General features: G+C 44.2%; 1 protein-coding gene across 4 annotated transcripts in view; it reads left to right on the top strand.

Moving 5' to 3' along the window:
* CNGB1 (cyclic nucleotide gated channel subunit beta 1) overlaps positions 1 to 13401 on the top strand; it is a 64454-nt gene that overhangs the window by 14200 nt on the left and 36853 nt on the right. For 3 of the 4 annotated variants that reach the window (XM_048816751.2, XM_048816753.2, XM_048816755.2), the window contains 2 exons: positions 3162 to 3233; positions 12642 to 12749. In XM_048816751.2, coding sequence (XP_048672708.2) covers positions 3162 to 3233; positions 12642 to 12749 — 180 coding nt within the window. The remainder of the gene's footprint in view (positions 1 to 3161; positions 3234 to 12641; positions 12750 to 13401) is intronic. The other variant, XM_048816752.2, reaches the window with a different exon arrangement.

A 13401-nucleotide genomic window follows, 5' to 3' on the forward strand; every position in this document is an offset into this window, starting at 1 on the left:
GTGAGCGCTGCAAGATCTGCAGGTCATTCAAGCCGCGGACTAAGAAGGAGAGGGACATCAGGCTTCGCTCTCTCCTTATGGAATCGGCGCTGGCCCCAACTCTGGCACGCCGAATGGATTCGTGATGAGCGGAGCAGCCCGGCACTGTCTGCGCGTGCGTCTCTGGCAGTCAGGATGCCATCGACGCCAGAGGCTCTCCAGGCCGCGTGAGACATTTTGAGTTTGCTGGTCCCCAGGGCGATGACGGGACCTCGGTCCCGTGGCCAGCCGCCGCCGGGTGCTCACCAGACCTCCCCAGCACGGCGCAGCTCCCACTCCGAGGACCACTCCTTGCCTCGTTCGACGCGTAGTGGTCGGTCATCTCACAGCGCGCACCCGCTCTCGACGCCAGTCAGGCTAACCAGTTCGCCGCCCAGGAGGGAGTCTCAAGGGAATCTCCATGCCGCGTAGTAGCAGACGCAGGCACCTTGAGAGGTGCCGTAGACTTTTCTCGTCGCGTCGCAGCTACTGCAGCCGGTCCTGACACCATCGACGTTGATGCTGCCGTTCGAGTTCCTGATCTGCCAGACGTCGCACATGGGACTCTCCTCGCGATTCACCAGATGTCCGCCTGCACGGGATGAAGGATTCCCGTACCACCCTGCAAACCTTGGGACTTCTACATGCCTCCGGCTAAGGACAAGGCCAAGCTGCAAACATCGGCTCAACCTGCGCGGAGCAGATACGAGCCGCCGTATAAGAGGCCGAGAGACCAGCAGCGTTGGTCTCAGCGTCAGTCCTGCTCTGCCCCACAGCCCGGGCCCTTCAAGGGCGAGAAGCAGGGAAAGAGGCTGTTTTGACTACGCCGGGGGCTACCAGGGCAGTTGCCGGGGAGACCCCCCCACATTAATAAAGCTGGTGTTCTGCTTTCCGCATGACGTGGCTCCGTATAACATCGGACCAATGTGTCCTCAACACCATCTCCAGGGGCTACACGTTGCAGTTCGCCTCAGCCCCGCCCAACCACCCCACCTTGCCGATGGGCTCGGGGGACCCGGAACATGCCCACCTCATAGGGCAGGAGATGGAACGGCTAATGCACCCTTGGTGCGGTGGAAAGAGTACCGGTAGAATTCCAGGGAAAGGGTTTTTACTCCAGGTATTTCCTGATCCCCAAGGCAAAAGGGGGTCTCAGGCCCATCCTGGACCTACGGGGTCTCAACCGCTTCCTGGTCCGTTCCAAGTTCCTCATGGTGTCCCTGGCCTCTGTTATCCCCTCCCAGGACCCGGGAGACTGGTACGCGGCCCTGGACCTTCAGGACACGTACTTTCACATTCACATTTTCGAGGGGCACAAGCGCTTCCTCTGCTTCTTAGTGGGGTTAGACCACTACCAGTTTACAGTCCTTCCTTTTGGCCTCTCCACAGTGCCCAAGGTTTTCACAAAGTGCATGGCGGTGGTTGCAGCCTACCTCAGACAGCAAAGGGTACAAATCTTCCCATACCTGGACGATTGGCTTCTCAAGGGCAACTCTCGGGCCCAGGTAAGGGCCCATGTGGAGCTGCTCAGGTCCACATGCACGGCTCTCAGCCTAGTGGTAAACGAGACCAAATCAATGTTAGTTCCGGTACAGCGCATAGAGTTCATCAGGGCGCTGCTGGACTCCTCCAGGGCCTCAGCATCTCTCCCGCTGGGTGGGTTTGAGGCCCTACGAGACCTCATCGCCTCGGTCACGGGGTTCCCGGTGACAAGGGCGAGAGTGTGCCTTTGGATCCTGGGACACATGGCGGCATGCACGTATGTAGTCCGCCATGCCAGGCTACGTATGAGGCCCCTCCAGCTCTGGTTAGCCTCCCAGTTCTATCAGGCCCGGGACGGGCTAGACAAGGTTCTCACGGTCCCGTCCCCAATACTTACCTCCCTGCAATGGTGGTCTTACCCGAACAATATGCTGCAAGGGGTTCACTTTCAGGAGGTGACCCTGTCATTAGACCTGGTGTTTGATGCATCGGTCTTGGGCTGGGGAGCTCACACAGGGAGCATGCAAACTGAAGGGAGGCAGTCAGCCTTGGAATTGTCCCTCCACATAAATGTCAAGGAACTCAGAGCGATTCGTTTGGCATGCGTAGCTTTCAGCACCTTCGCAGCAAGGTGGTCAGGGTTCTTACGGACAACACCGTGGCGATGTACTACAACAACAGACAAGGCAGGACTCATTCCTCGGCCCTCTGTCTGGAAGCCCTGTGCTTATGGGAGTTCTGTATAGCCCACGATATCTCCCTGTGAGCTTTTCACCTGCCCGGTGTCCGCAATGTGCGAGCCAATTGCCTCAGCAGGATTTTCTCCGCCCAGTACGAGTGGTCGCTGCACTCGGAGGTTGCTCACCTGCTCTTCCCATCGGTGCAAGGCCACTTGATCTTTTCCCACTCTATGACCTCTCGCTTTCTGAGAGGCCTAGACTGTTCATTCCCATATGCTAGATCCCCCGAACGGCAATGGGACCTAAACCTGGTGTTGTCCCGTTTCACAGGGCCCCCTTTGAAGCCCTGGCCACGTATTCCTGGTTTTACCTCTCATGGAAAGTAGCATTCCTTGTAGCAATCACATCAGCCTTGACCTCGGAACTCCCATATACGGTCTTCCACAGGGATATAGTCCAGCTTCGCCCACATCTCGCATTCCTCCCGAAGGTGGTCTCTGCCTTCCATATGGAGCAGGACATTTTTCTTCCAGTGCTCTGTCCTAAGCCCCATTCCTCCAATGAGGAATGCCGCCTTCATGTGCTCGATGTGCGTAGGGCGCTGGCCTTTTATCTAGATCGGACTAAGCCCTTCCGGAAATCCTCACAACTGTTCGTTGCCTCCGCCGAGCATATGAAGGGGCAACCCATTTCCACCCAGTGCCTTTCTCGGTGGATCACCTTGTGCATACGCACATGCTACGATCTGGCAGGGGTTTCCCCGCCACCAATCGTCAGGGAGACTCTACGAGGGCTCAGGCCTCGTCGGTGGCCTATGTAGCCCATGTCCCTATCCAAGACATATGTAGGGCTGCCAGTTGGTCCTCAGTCCACATGTTTACGTCGCGTTATGCGATCGTCTCCCAAACTAGAGATGACGCTGGGTTGGGCAGGGTGGTGCTGAGTCCTGGGAACTCATAAACTCCTACCCACCTCCAACAGATATAGCTTGGAGTCACCTACTGTGGAATACACCGGAGCAACACATCTCGAAGAATGCCAGTTACGGAACAGGTAACTGTCCTTTTCATCATAATTATTTATGGAAGTGACAAGAATGTCTTTCTTCTTGATAAGTGATCTTGGATCAAACCGTATAGATTGGTTACTAGTCCCTGGCTACTTTATAACTATTTGATGGCTTTCCTTTAAATCAAGTGGTGTAACTTCCACACTGATCAATAGCCTGTTTTTCCATGAACTTCGTCCATTTGTCTCATTTCTTTGTCATCTGATGACTAAGAGGGACATCATTTTGATACAGTGACACTTGTCATACATGGTTTAGATCTATAATATCATGCTGAATGATTCACAATTTGTTAAATAAGTGTCTCAGATACAGATTTTCCATGAGTCACACCATTCCTTTTATTTGTGACCACAATGAGTTGTGTACTGTCATAGAAAACTAAAATTCTCTGTAAACCAGTGGAAGTTTTGAACTTGAAACGAGTGTCAGTTGTTTGGTGTGATTTTGTCATGAATGTCAAAGTTCACAAATACTTTTCTAGCATAGACCCTGCAGTTGACTGCCGCTGCTATTAAACATTCATATCCGTTGCATATTGATCATTTTTTGATGAAGATGAATGCATCCTGGCCAGTGGCTAATGGGCTATAAAAGTAGAACTGGTTGAAAAACAAACAAACAATCATGAAAATGTTCCCAAATCTCCCCACTCGTTTTCACCAACAGATCCTTCAAGTGTTTAGTACCTTCCAAAAGAGGATTTCAAAGCACTTTGCAGATATTAATGAATCAAACTCCATAACAACCCTATGAGATATGGTAATATTGTTCTCCGTATTACATGTGAGGGGAAACTGAGGCACGTCAAAGTTAAATGACTTGTTCAAGGTCCCAAAGAAAGGATGTGGCATAACTGGGAACAGAATTGGATTCTAAAGAGTTCCTATACTTTGGTGAAGAGACCAGTGTAAATATCTAGATGTACAGATAGATAGGCAGAACCTAGACCCGGGGTCTGATCTTGATACATTTTTCTTTTCCTTGCTTCCTTGCCATTGTCAATGTTCCCAATTGGCTGATGCACTAAAACACAGTCCATTAATGCACTGAGCAAGCACAATGCAAATTTTATTTTGTCTGAGAGTGATTAAAAAAAAATCAGTGAAATTTGTCCTTCATGGAGTATTTGAGCTGTTTGAGTAATCATAAGCCTTATTCTTTGATGCTCCCTCTCTCTGCTTGAGCCTGTCTCATAACCAGCTCACGCAGCTTCTTAAAGGCAATCATCTCACTGATCTTTGGCACAGTTTAATAAAAATACTTTTGAGGTGAAGTGTGAACAATCTTCTAACTCTCTCTAAAAACCCAAAATGCTTCTCATGAAGCTGTAAAATAGCACATAGATAAAGCTGTATTCATTCTTTCTCTGTCACAGGATCCTGCATAAGTCCCAGTGGCAGGTTTTATATTTATTTATGTTAGGGCTGTCAAGCGATTAAAAAAATCAATCGCGATTAATCACGCTGTTAAACAACAATAGAATACCATTTATTTTAAATATTGTTAGATGTTTACTACATTTTCAAATATATTGATTTCAGTTACAACACAGAATACAGAGTGGACCGTGCTCACTTTATATTTATTTGTGATTACAAATATTTGCACTGTAAAAAACAAAAAAATTATTTTTCAATTCATCTCATTCAAGTACTGTAGTGCAATTTCTTGATCATGAACATTGAACTTACAAATGTAGAATTATGTACAAAAAATAACTGCATTCAAAAATAAAACAATGTAAAACTTTAGAGCCTACAAGTCCACTCAGTCCTATGTCTTGGTCAGCCAATCACTCAGACAAACCAGGTTGGTTACAATTTGCAGGAGTTAATGCTGCCTGCTTCTGTTTACAATGTCACCTGATAGTGAGAAAAGACGTTTGCATGGCACTCTTGGTAGTGGGCATCACAAGATATTTATATGCTAGAAGCAGTAAAAATGCATATGTCCCTTCAGGCTTCAACCACCATTCCAGAGGACATGCGTCCATGCCGATGACGGGTTCTGCTTGATAACAATCCAAAGCAGAGCGGACTGACGCATGTTTCATTTACATCATCTGAGTTAGATGCCACCAGCAGAAGGTCAATTTTCTTTTTTGGTGGTTCGGGTTCTATAGTTTCCGCATCTGAGTGTTGCTCTTTTAAGATTTCTAAAAGCACGCTCCACACCTCATCCCTCTCAGATTTTGGAAGGCACTTCAGATTCTTAAACGTTGAGTCGAGTGCTGTAGCTATTTTTAGAAATCTCACATTGGTACCTTCTTTGTGTTTTGTCAAATCTGCTGTGAAAGTGTTCTTAAAACAAACAACATGTGCTGGGTCATCATCCCAGACTGCTAGGACACAAAATACGTAGCAGAATGCGGGTAAAACAGAGCATGAGACATACAGTTCTCCCTCCAAGGAGTACAGTCACAAATTTAATTGAAGCATTATTTTTTTAATGAGCATCATCAGCATGGAAGCATGTCCTCTGGAATGGTGGCCAAAGCATGAAGGGGCATGCAAATGTTTAGCATATCTGGCATGTAAATACCTTGCAACGCCAGCTACAAAAGTGCCATGCGAATGCCTGCTCTCACTTTTAGGTAACATTGTAAATAAGAAGTAGTCTCCTGTCAATGTAAACAACCTTGTTTGTTTTAGTGATTGGCAGAATAAGAAGTAGGACTAAGTGGACTTGTAGACTCTAAATTTTACAGTTTTGTTTTTGACTGCAGTTATGTAACCAAAAAAAAATCTGCATTTGTAAGTTACACTTTCACGATTAAGAGATTGCACGACAGTACTTGTATGAAGTGAATTGAAAAATAGTGTTTCTTTTGTTTATCATTTTTACGTGCAAATATTTGTAATAAAAATAATAATATAAAGTGAGTACTGTGCACTTTGTATTCTGTGTTGTAATCGAAATCAATATAGAAAAACATCCAAAATATTTAATAAATTTCAATTGGCATTCTATTGTTATGAGTGTGATTAATTGCAATTAATTTTTTAAATTGCGATTAATTTTTTTGAGTTAATCACGTGAGTTAACTGCGATTAATTGACAGCCCTAATTTTTATACTTAAAAGAGGAAGATGGTCTCGTGGTTAAGGCACTGGATAGGGACTCAGTAGAAGTGGGTTCAGTTTCCAGCTGCCATAGATATGAGCAAATCATTAAATCATTCCATGCCTCAGTTTCCCATCCATGAAATAGGGCTAATAGTACTTCCTTTGTCTTTCTTGTCTATTTCGCTTGTAAGCTGTTTAGGGCAGGGACTCTCCCCCATTCCATTTATAGCGTTCGGTGCCTACTACAACAGAGCAGTATGATCTTGGTTAGAGCTTTCGTTGCTACAGTAATATAAATGATATATTTGTAAGGTACCTATCATAAGCATCCAAGCATAGTGCAATAAAATACACAATAGGGAAGCTAACCTTAAAAAAAAATCATTTTCCAGTATACAGTCAATATGAGCCAAAGGATCTGCCACAAGGACAAACTTGATAGCTTTTAGGCATACCAGACTAGAACTAGGCGATCTTTGGCCACTCACCCTGACACTTGCACTAGATCATGTTCTGCTAATTATTTTGTCTTTTCAAAATTCAGAGAATTATCTCTGACCCTGCTGACATTCTGGTTCATGCTTTTGCTCTATTGCCACTGAAGCATTGCATTGATTTCTTTATTGGTTTCCCTGGCTGGTCAGGTTTTCCAAGACAGTCTTTTCAGAACGCTGCAAAATGCACGACTCCTCCCTTTCCCCTGCCCAAGACTTCACATTTCGCATGTGGTGTCTTTATTTAGGCAAAAAGAAAAGGAGGACTTGTGGCACCTTAGAGACTAACCAATTTATTTGAGCATAAGCTGAAGTGAGCTGTAGCGAATACAGACTAACACGGCTGCTACTCTGAAACCTGTCTTTATTTAGGCAATTCCTTTTGCTATCTGTGAACTTGAAGATGCAATTTAAATTTTTATTGCTTGTATTCAAAATCCTTCATACTTCAGTTCCTTCAAATTTGTGCCTTGTGGTTTGTGCGTATCTTCTTGCCTGTGCATCACACTCTGTGTTTTAAAAGCTTCTTTTCCTTTAGTTATTTTAAGATTCATGGCTGCAAAGCTCTGCTGGGTTTGAGTTCAACAGCACTGTGAAAGCTACTTTATAAGTCAATCAGTAACAATATTCTACATTTATTTAGATTGCTCAAATAGGTACTAATAAGTATATTTAGTGGAAAAGTGTGCAGAATTTCGTATATATGGAACAGACTTTGGAATTTGTGCCTGAGGTTGCATTGTTGATTATTTATTTAATCTCTTTCGTGCTTAACTTTTACTTCATGGAAACACACTCCTATTAAATAGCTATGCCATCTTAGCCACAGAGGACCTGTTCCAAGGCGCATTTAAATCAGTGGATTTTAATGGGCTTTGAATCTAGTCTTTCTAGCCCAGGTTTGACCTTCGCTATAGAGCCATAATGCATATTGACTTCGATTGAAGGTGCAGCCATCGTGTATTTAAGGGCAAAATCAGCTCATAGAGTCTTTCAGAGAAGGGCAAAAAAAATGATTAGTGATATGGACCACTGCAGCTGTGGGGGGGCAGGGGAAGAGGGGGTATGAAGCGGTCTATAAAATCATGAATAGTGTGGAGGTAGCGAATAAGGAAGTGTTATTTACCCTTTCACGTAACACAAGAACTAGGGGTCACCTTATGAAATTAACAGGCAGCAGATTTAAAACAAACAAAAGGAAGAACTTCTTTACACAGTGCACAGCCAACATATGGGACTCTTTGCTATGGGATACTATGGTTAAGCACTGGAATAAATTGCCTAGAGAGGTTGTGGAATCGCCATCATTGGAGATTTTTAAGAGCAGGTTAGACAAACACCGGTCAGGGATGGTTTAGATAATACTTAGTCCTGCCATGAGTGCAGGGGACTGGACTAGAGGACTCTCGAGGTCCCTTCCAGTCCTATGATTCTATGTTGTGAAGGCCAAAAGTATAACTGGGTTCAAAAAAGAATTAGAATCATAGAATCATAGAATCATAGAATATAAGGGTTGGAAGGGACCCCAGAAGGTCATCTAGTCCAACCCCCTGCTCGAAGCAGGACCAATTCCCAGTTAAATCATCCCAGCCAGGCCTTTGTCAAGCCTGATCTTAAAAACCTCCAAGGAAGGAGATTCTACCACCTCCCTAGGTAACGCATTCCAGTGTTTCACCACCCTCTTAGTGAAAAAGTTTTTCCTAATATCCAATCTAAACCTCCCCCACTGCAGCTTGAGACCATTACTCCTCGTTCTGTCATCTGCTACCATTGAGAACAGTCTAGAGCCATCCTCTTTGGAACCCCCTTTCAGGTAGTTGAAAGCAGCTATCAAATCCCCCCTCATTCTTCTCTTCTGCAGGCTAAACAATCCCAGCTCCCTCAGCCTCTCCTCATAAGTCATGTGTTCCAGACCCCTAATCATTTTTGTTGCCCTTCGCTGGACTCTCTCCAATTTATCCACATCCTTCTTGAAGTGTGGGGCCCAAAACTGGACACAGTACTCCAGATGAGGCCTCACCAATGTTGAATAGAGGGGAACGATCACGTCCCTCGATCTGCTCGCTATGCCCCTACTTATACATCCCAAAATGCCATTGGCCTTCTTGGCAACAAGGGCACACTGCTGACTCATATCCAGCTTCTCGTCCACTGTCACCGCTAGGTCCTTTTCCGCAGAACTGCTGCCTAGCCATTCGGTCCCTAGTCTGTAGCTGTGCATTGGGTTCTTCCGTCCTAAGTGCAGGACCCTGCACTTACCCTTATTGAACCTCATCAGATTTCTTTTGGCCCAATCCTCCAATTTGTCTAGGTCCTTCTGTATCCTATCCCTCCCCTCCAGCGTATCTACCACTGCTCCCAGTTTAGTATCATCCGCAAATTTGCTGAGAGTGCAATCCACACCACCCTCCAGATCATTTATGAAGATATTGAACAAAACCGGCCCCAGGACCGACCCTTGGGGCACTCCACTTGATACCGGCTGCCAACTAGACATGGAGCCATTGATAACTACCCGTTGAGCCTGACAATCTAGCCAGCTTTCTACCCACCTTATAGTGCATTCTTCCAGCCCATACTTCCTTAACTTGCTGACAAGAATACTGTGGGAGACCGTGTCAAAAGCTTTGCTAAAGTCAAGAAACAACACGTCCACTGCTTTCCCTTCATCCACAGAACCAGTAATCTCATCATAAAAGGCGATTAGATTAGTCAGGCATGACCTTCCCTTGGTGAATCCATGCTGGCTGTTCCTGATCACTTTCCTCTCATGCAAGTGCTTCAGGATTGATTCTTTGAGGACCTGCTCCATGATTTTTCCAGGGACTGAGGTGAGGCTGACTGGCCTGTAGTTCCCAGGATCCTCCTTCTTCCCTTTTTTAAAGATTGGCACTACATTAGCCTTTTTCCAGTCATCCGGGACTTCCCCCGTTCGCCACGAGTTTTCAAAGATAATGGCCAATGGCTCTGCAATCACAGCCGCCAATTCCTTCAGCACTCTCGGATGCAACTCGTCCGGCCCCATGGACTTGTGCACGTCCAGCTTTTCTAAATAGTCTCTAACCACCTCTATCTCCACAGAGGGCTGGCCATCTCTTCCCCATTTTGCGATGCCCAGCGCAGCAGTCTGGGAGCTGACCTTGTTAGTGAAAACAGAGGTAAAAAAAGCATTGAGTACATTAGCTTTTTCCACATCCTCTGTCACTAGGTTGCCTCCCTCATTCAGTAAGGGGCCCACACTTTCCTTGGCTTTCTTCTTGTTGCCAACATACCTGAAGAAACCCTTCTTGTTACTCTTGACATCTCTGGCTAGCTGCAGCTCTAGGTGCGATTTGGCCCTCCTGATATCATTCCTACATGCCCGAGCAATATTTTTATACTCTTCCCTGGTCATATGTCCAACCTTCCACTTCTTGTAAGCCTCTTTTTTATGTTTAAGATCCGCTAGGATTTCACCATTAAGCCAAGCTGGTCGCCTGCCATATTTACTATTCTTTCGACTCATCGGGATGGTTTGTCCCTGTAACCTCAACAGGGATTCCTTGAAATACAGCCAGCTCTCCTGGACTCCTTTCCCCTTCAAGTTAGTCCCCCAGGGGATCCTTAGATAATTAGATAAGTTCATGGAGGATAGGTCCATCGATGGCTATTAGCCAGGATGGAACTCCATGCTCCGGATCTCCTTAAACCTGCAACTGCCAGACGCTGGGACTGGATGACACAGAATGGATCACTTGAAATTGCTCTGTTCTGTTCATTCTCTCTGAAGCATCTGGCACTGGCCACTGTCAGAGACAGGAAAGTGGGCTAGGTGGACCATTGGTGGTCTGACCCAGTATGCCATTTGTATATTCTAATGGGAGTATCACACAGAGATTCAGTACTTTCTCAGGCAATTAAGAAACTGAGGCCAGTTAAAAATATTAACTTCCTCAACCCACTTACACACATATGCATATCTTCAAGGTATTTAGTTGTGATACCCCAGGTTCCCACAGAACCCCTCTCCCACCAGTGTTTAAAATCAGCTGAACTTTAAACTCCTTTCTTTCTTTTTTTTTTTAGTGTTAAGTATTTTATTTTAAGATAAGGGAACTATATATTTTGAGTGTCCCCTGTACAAGTTAGTTACATTCAGTCGGTGTTTTCATGCAGCTTTTAGACGTTAAAACAAGTGATTCAAAGTTTAAAACAAACAGTAACTACCAGTTTGTGCATAATCTGCTAGCTTACTTAACAGTTAATGTTCCAGCTCTCTCCTTGACTTGACTTTGGTAGGTTGTAACATCTGCCAGGAAAGTAGGTGAGTTGCAGCCACAGCAGACTATCAAAGCCTTTTCTCTGAGTCCCCAGACATTCAGCATTTCTAGAGGACAGATATCTCTTTCTTATCTCCCCAAGGGCATTTGTGTTAATTTGAAAATAAATTTAGAGGCATTCTCCCCAAACTTCACGTGACACAAAAAGACAGATTGAATATTCTGGTGGATGTGAAGGTTGATTTTAAAGTGTGTCAGGTAAGAGTCTTTAAGGAAATGAAAAGAGGAAGATGTACTTTTTCAACAAAGCAGGATGCTTGCTTTTCCTTAAAGAATGACTGTTACTTTCAAAAAGACATTTGACCAACTCTGCAGACCAGTGTTCTGTTTTATAATATTTGCATTCTTGTAAACATGTGGGCTTGAAAAATAAAGGACATACGCAATTAGTGAAAATATGTTGGAGTTTCTATGGGTGCAAATTTGTCTTTTGCTAAGCCCCATGTTAATTCATTTTTTTGACTGCAAGGCATCCTTATACAATGAGGAGGCCAGCGATGACTCACATGAGTTGTTTTGGTACCAAGTCACTGGAATGTCTTGTATCTGAAATTTAAGTCCAGTACAGTGCAGTGAGGTTTCAGATCTCTATTCGGTGAATTAGCTTTGTTAAGAACCATCAGCTGCATAAAACCCATGCAAAACACAGAGTATTGTTTGTTTTACCTCTAAGTCTGTTGAAATCAGCTGAGGGCAGCATTTGGTCCTTGATTATTTTTTATTTATATTAAATAGTGCCCCATTAGCAATCTGGGCCCCAAAGTGCTAAGAGCATTCTGTCACTGAGATACAAGAGACAAGAACAGATTTAAAAATTATTATGGAAGCTAACGTTAAAATGATCTAATACACAGGTTAAGGAAAGAGTGTCTATACATCTAGGTATAATACTTAAATTATCCAAAAGTACAAAGTTTGTTGTAAAAGTCATACAATAAATATAGTACAGAATCTGCAATATCCCCAATTTAGGTTAATAAATGTAATGATACAGTTTAGATATTAGCATCCAAATATTCAGATACAGCACTCATAAAAGGTTATACTAAGAGTAGCTTGTGGAAAGCAAATATAGCAATAAGTGTAGATTGTCCCTCAGTAATTGAGAATTTAGGATTGGTTGTCCCTCAGTAAATACAATCCCCCAGAGAAGTATTTCAGTTACTTTCCCGACTTTGCTTCTCAATGGCACTTCAGCTCACCCCTCCTGGTGTTGCCGATGTCCGGTGATGTGTTCTAAATAGATGTCCCTTGACCACCTGATGGCGTCCTATACCACGAGTTGCCGAGTTACAGCCAACAATACTAAAGCTCTCTCTGCAGTTCTGTTATTTTACGTTGTAAATTACTCTGATTCAGTTTAACTTTTTTTAAGCCTCTCGTGGAGGCTTGTGAGTGTGTGTGTGTTTTGTGTGTGTGAGAGACAGAGAGAGAGAAAGAGGAGGAGGGGCAAAGAACATTTTCTTTCTGATTGTTTTTGTTCATGATGCCATTTACTCATTTTTCTTTAGGAGGAAGCTACGCTCCCAGGAGGACAGCATAGAGGATTTAATTGTGCCATCCCCAGCTAAGTCTCTAGTCAGAGCCTCACCTGGCCGGTCCAACCTACAGAGAAAAGAGTGAGTTGGGTATAATTCTAGAATGAGAGGCCCAGATTCATGAATCAGTGTAGTTATTAGGATTTCATATTTTGGTGCCAGAGTAGCAGCCGTGTTAGTCTGTATTTGCAAAAAGAAAAGGAGGACTTGTGGCACCTTTGGTGCATAGATACAAAGGTGACTGGCACCTTAGAAATACCTAAGATACAACAGAGAAATGGATAGGTGGATAGATGGATGGATATCTAGCACTGATGTAAGATGTTTCAGCACAGTGGGTTAGGAAATATGCTGTTACCAAAGTTGAAACTGTTCCTGTTATTCTTCATGCACCGCGATGAAAAATGTTCTCCGTGATTTTGCTGGCCTAGAACTTTTGCATCAAAAACCATAGACTGTATAAGTAGTGAAAGGATAATCTAATTTTGAATCACAGAGTTGAGAACTCATTTAAAAGCTGCATTTAATATCTATTCTATTTTATAATAAAGGTTCATATTTAAGGAAGATTTTTTTTAAAAAATATACCATTGCCAAGTGCTGCCAGATCTGTAGACATCACTGAAAGATTTGGCTTAGCTTGCAGAGAAGATAGCTGCTTTTTTAATGTGAACAGTGTTATAGAAATGCAGTGCTGCCGACTTGTATTAGTTGTTCAGAAACATCCTCTTTC

Source organism: Caretta caretta, chromosome 12 (assembly GCF_965140235.1).
Source record: "Caretta caretta isolate rCarCar2 chromosome 12, rCarCar1.hap1, whole genome shotgun sequence".
NCBI lineage: Eukaryota > Metazoa > Chordata > Testudines > Cheloniidae > Caretta > Caretta caretta.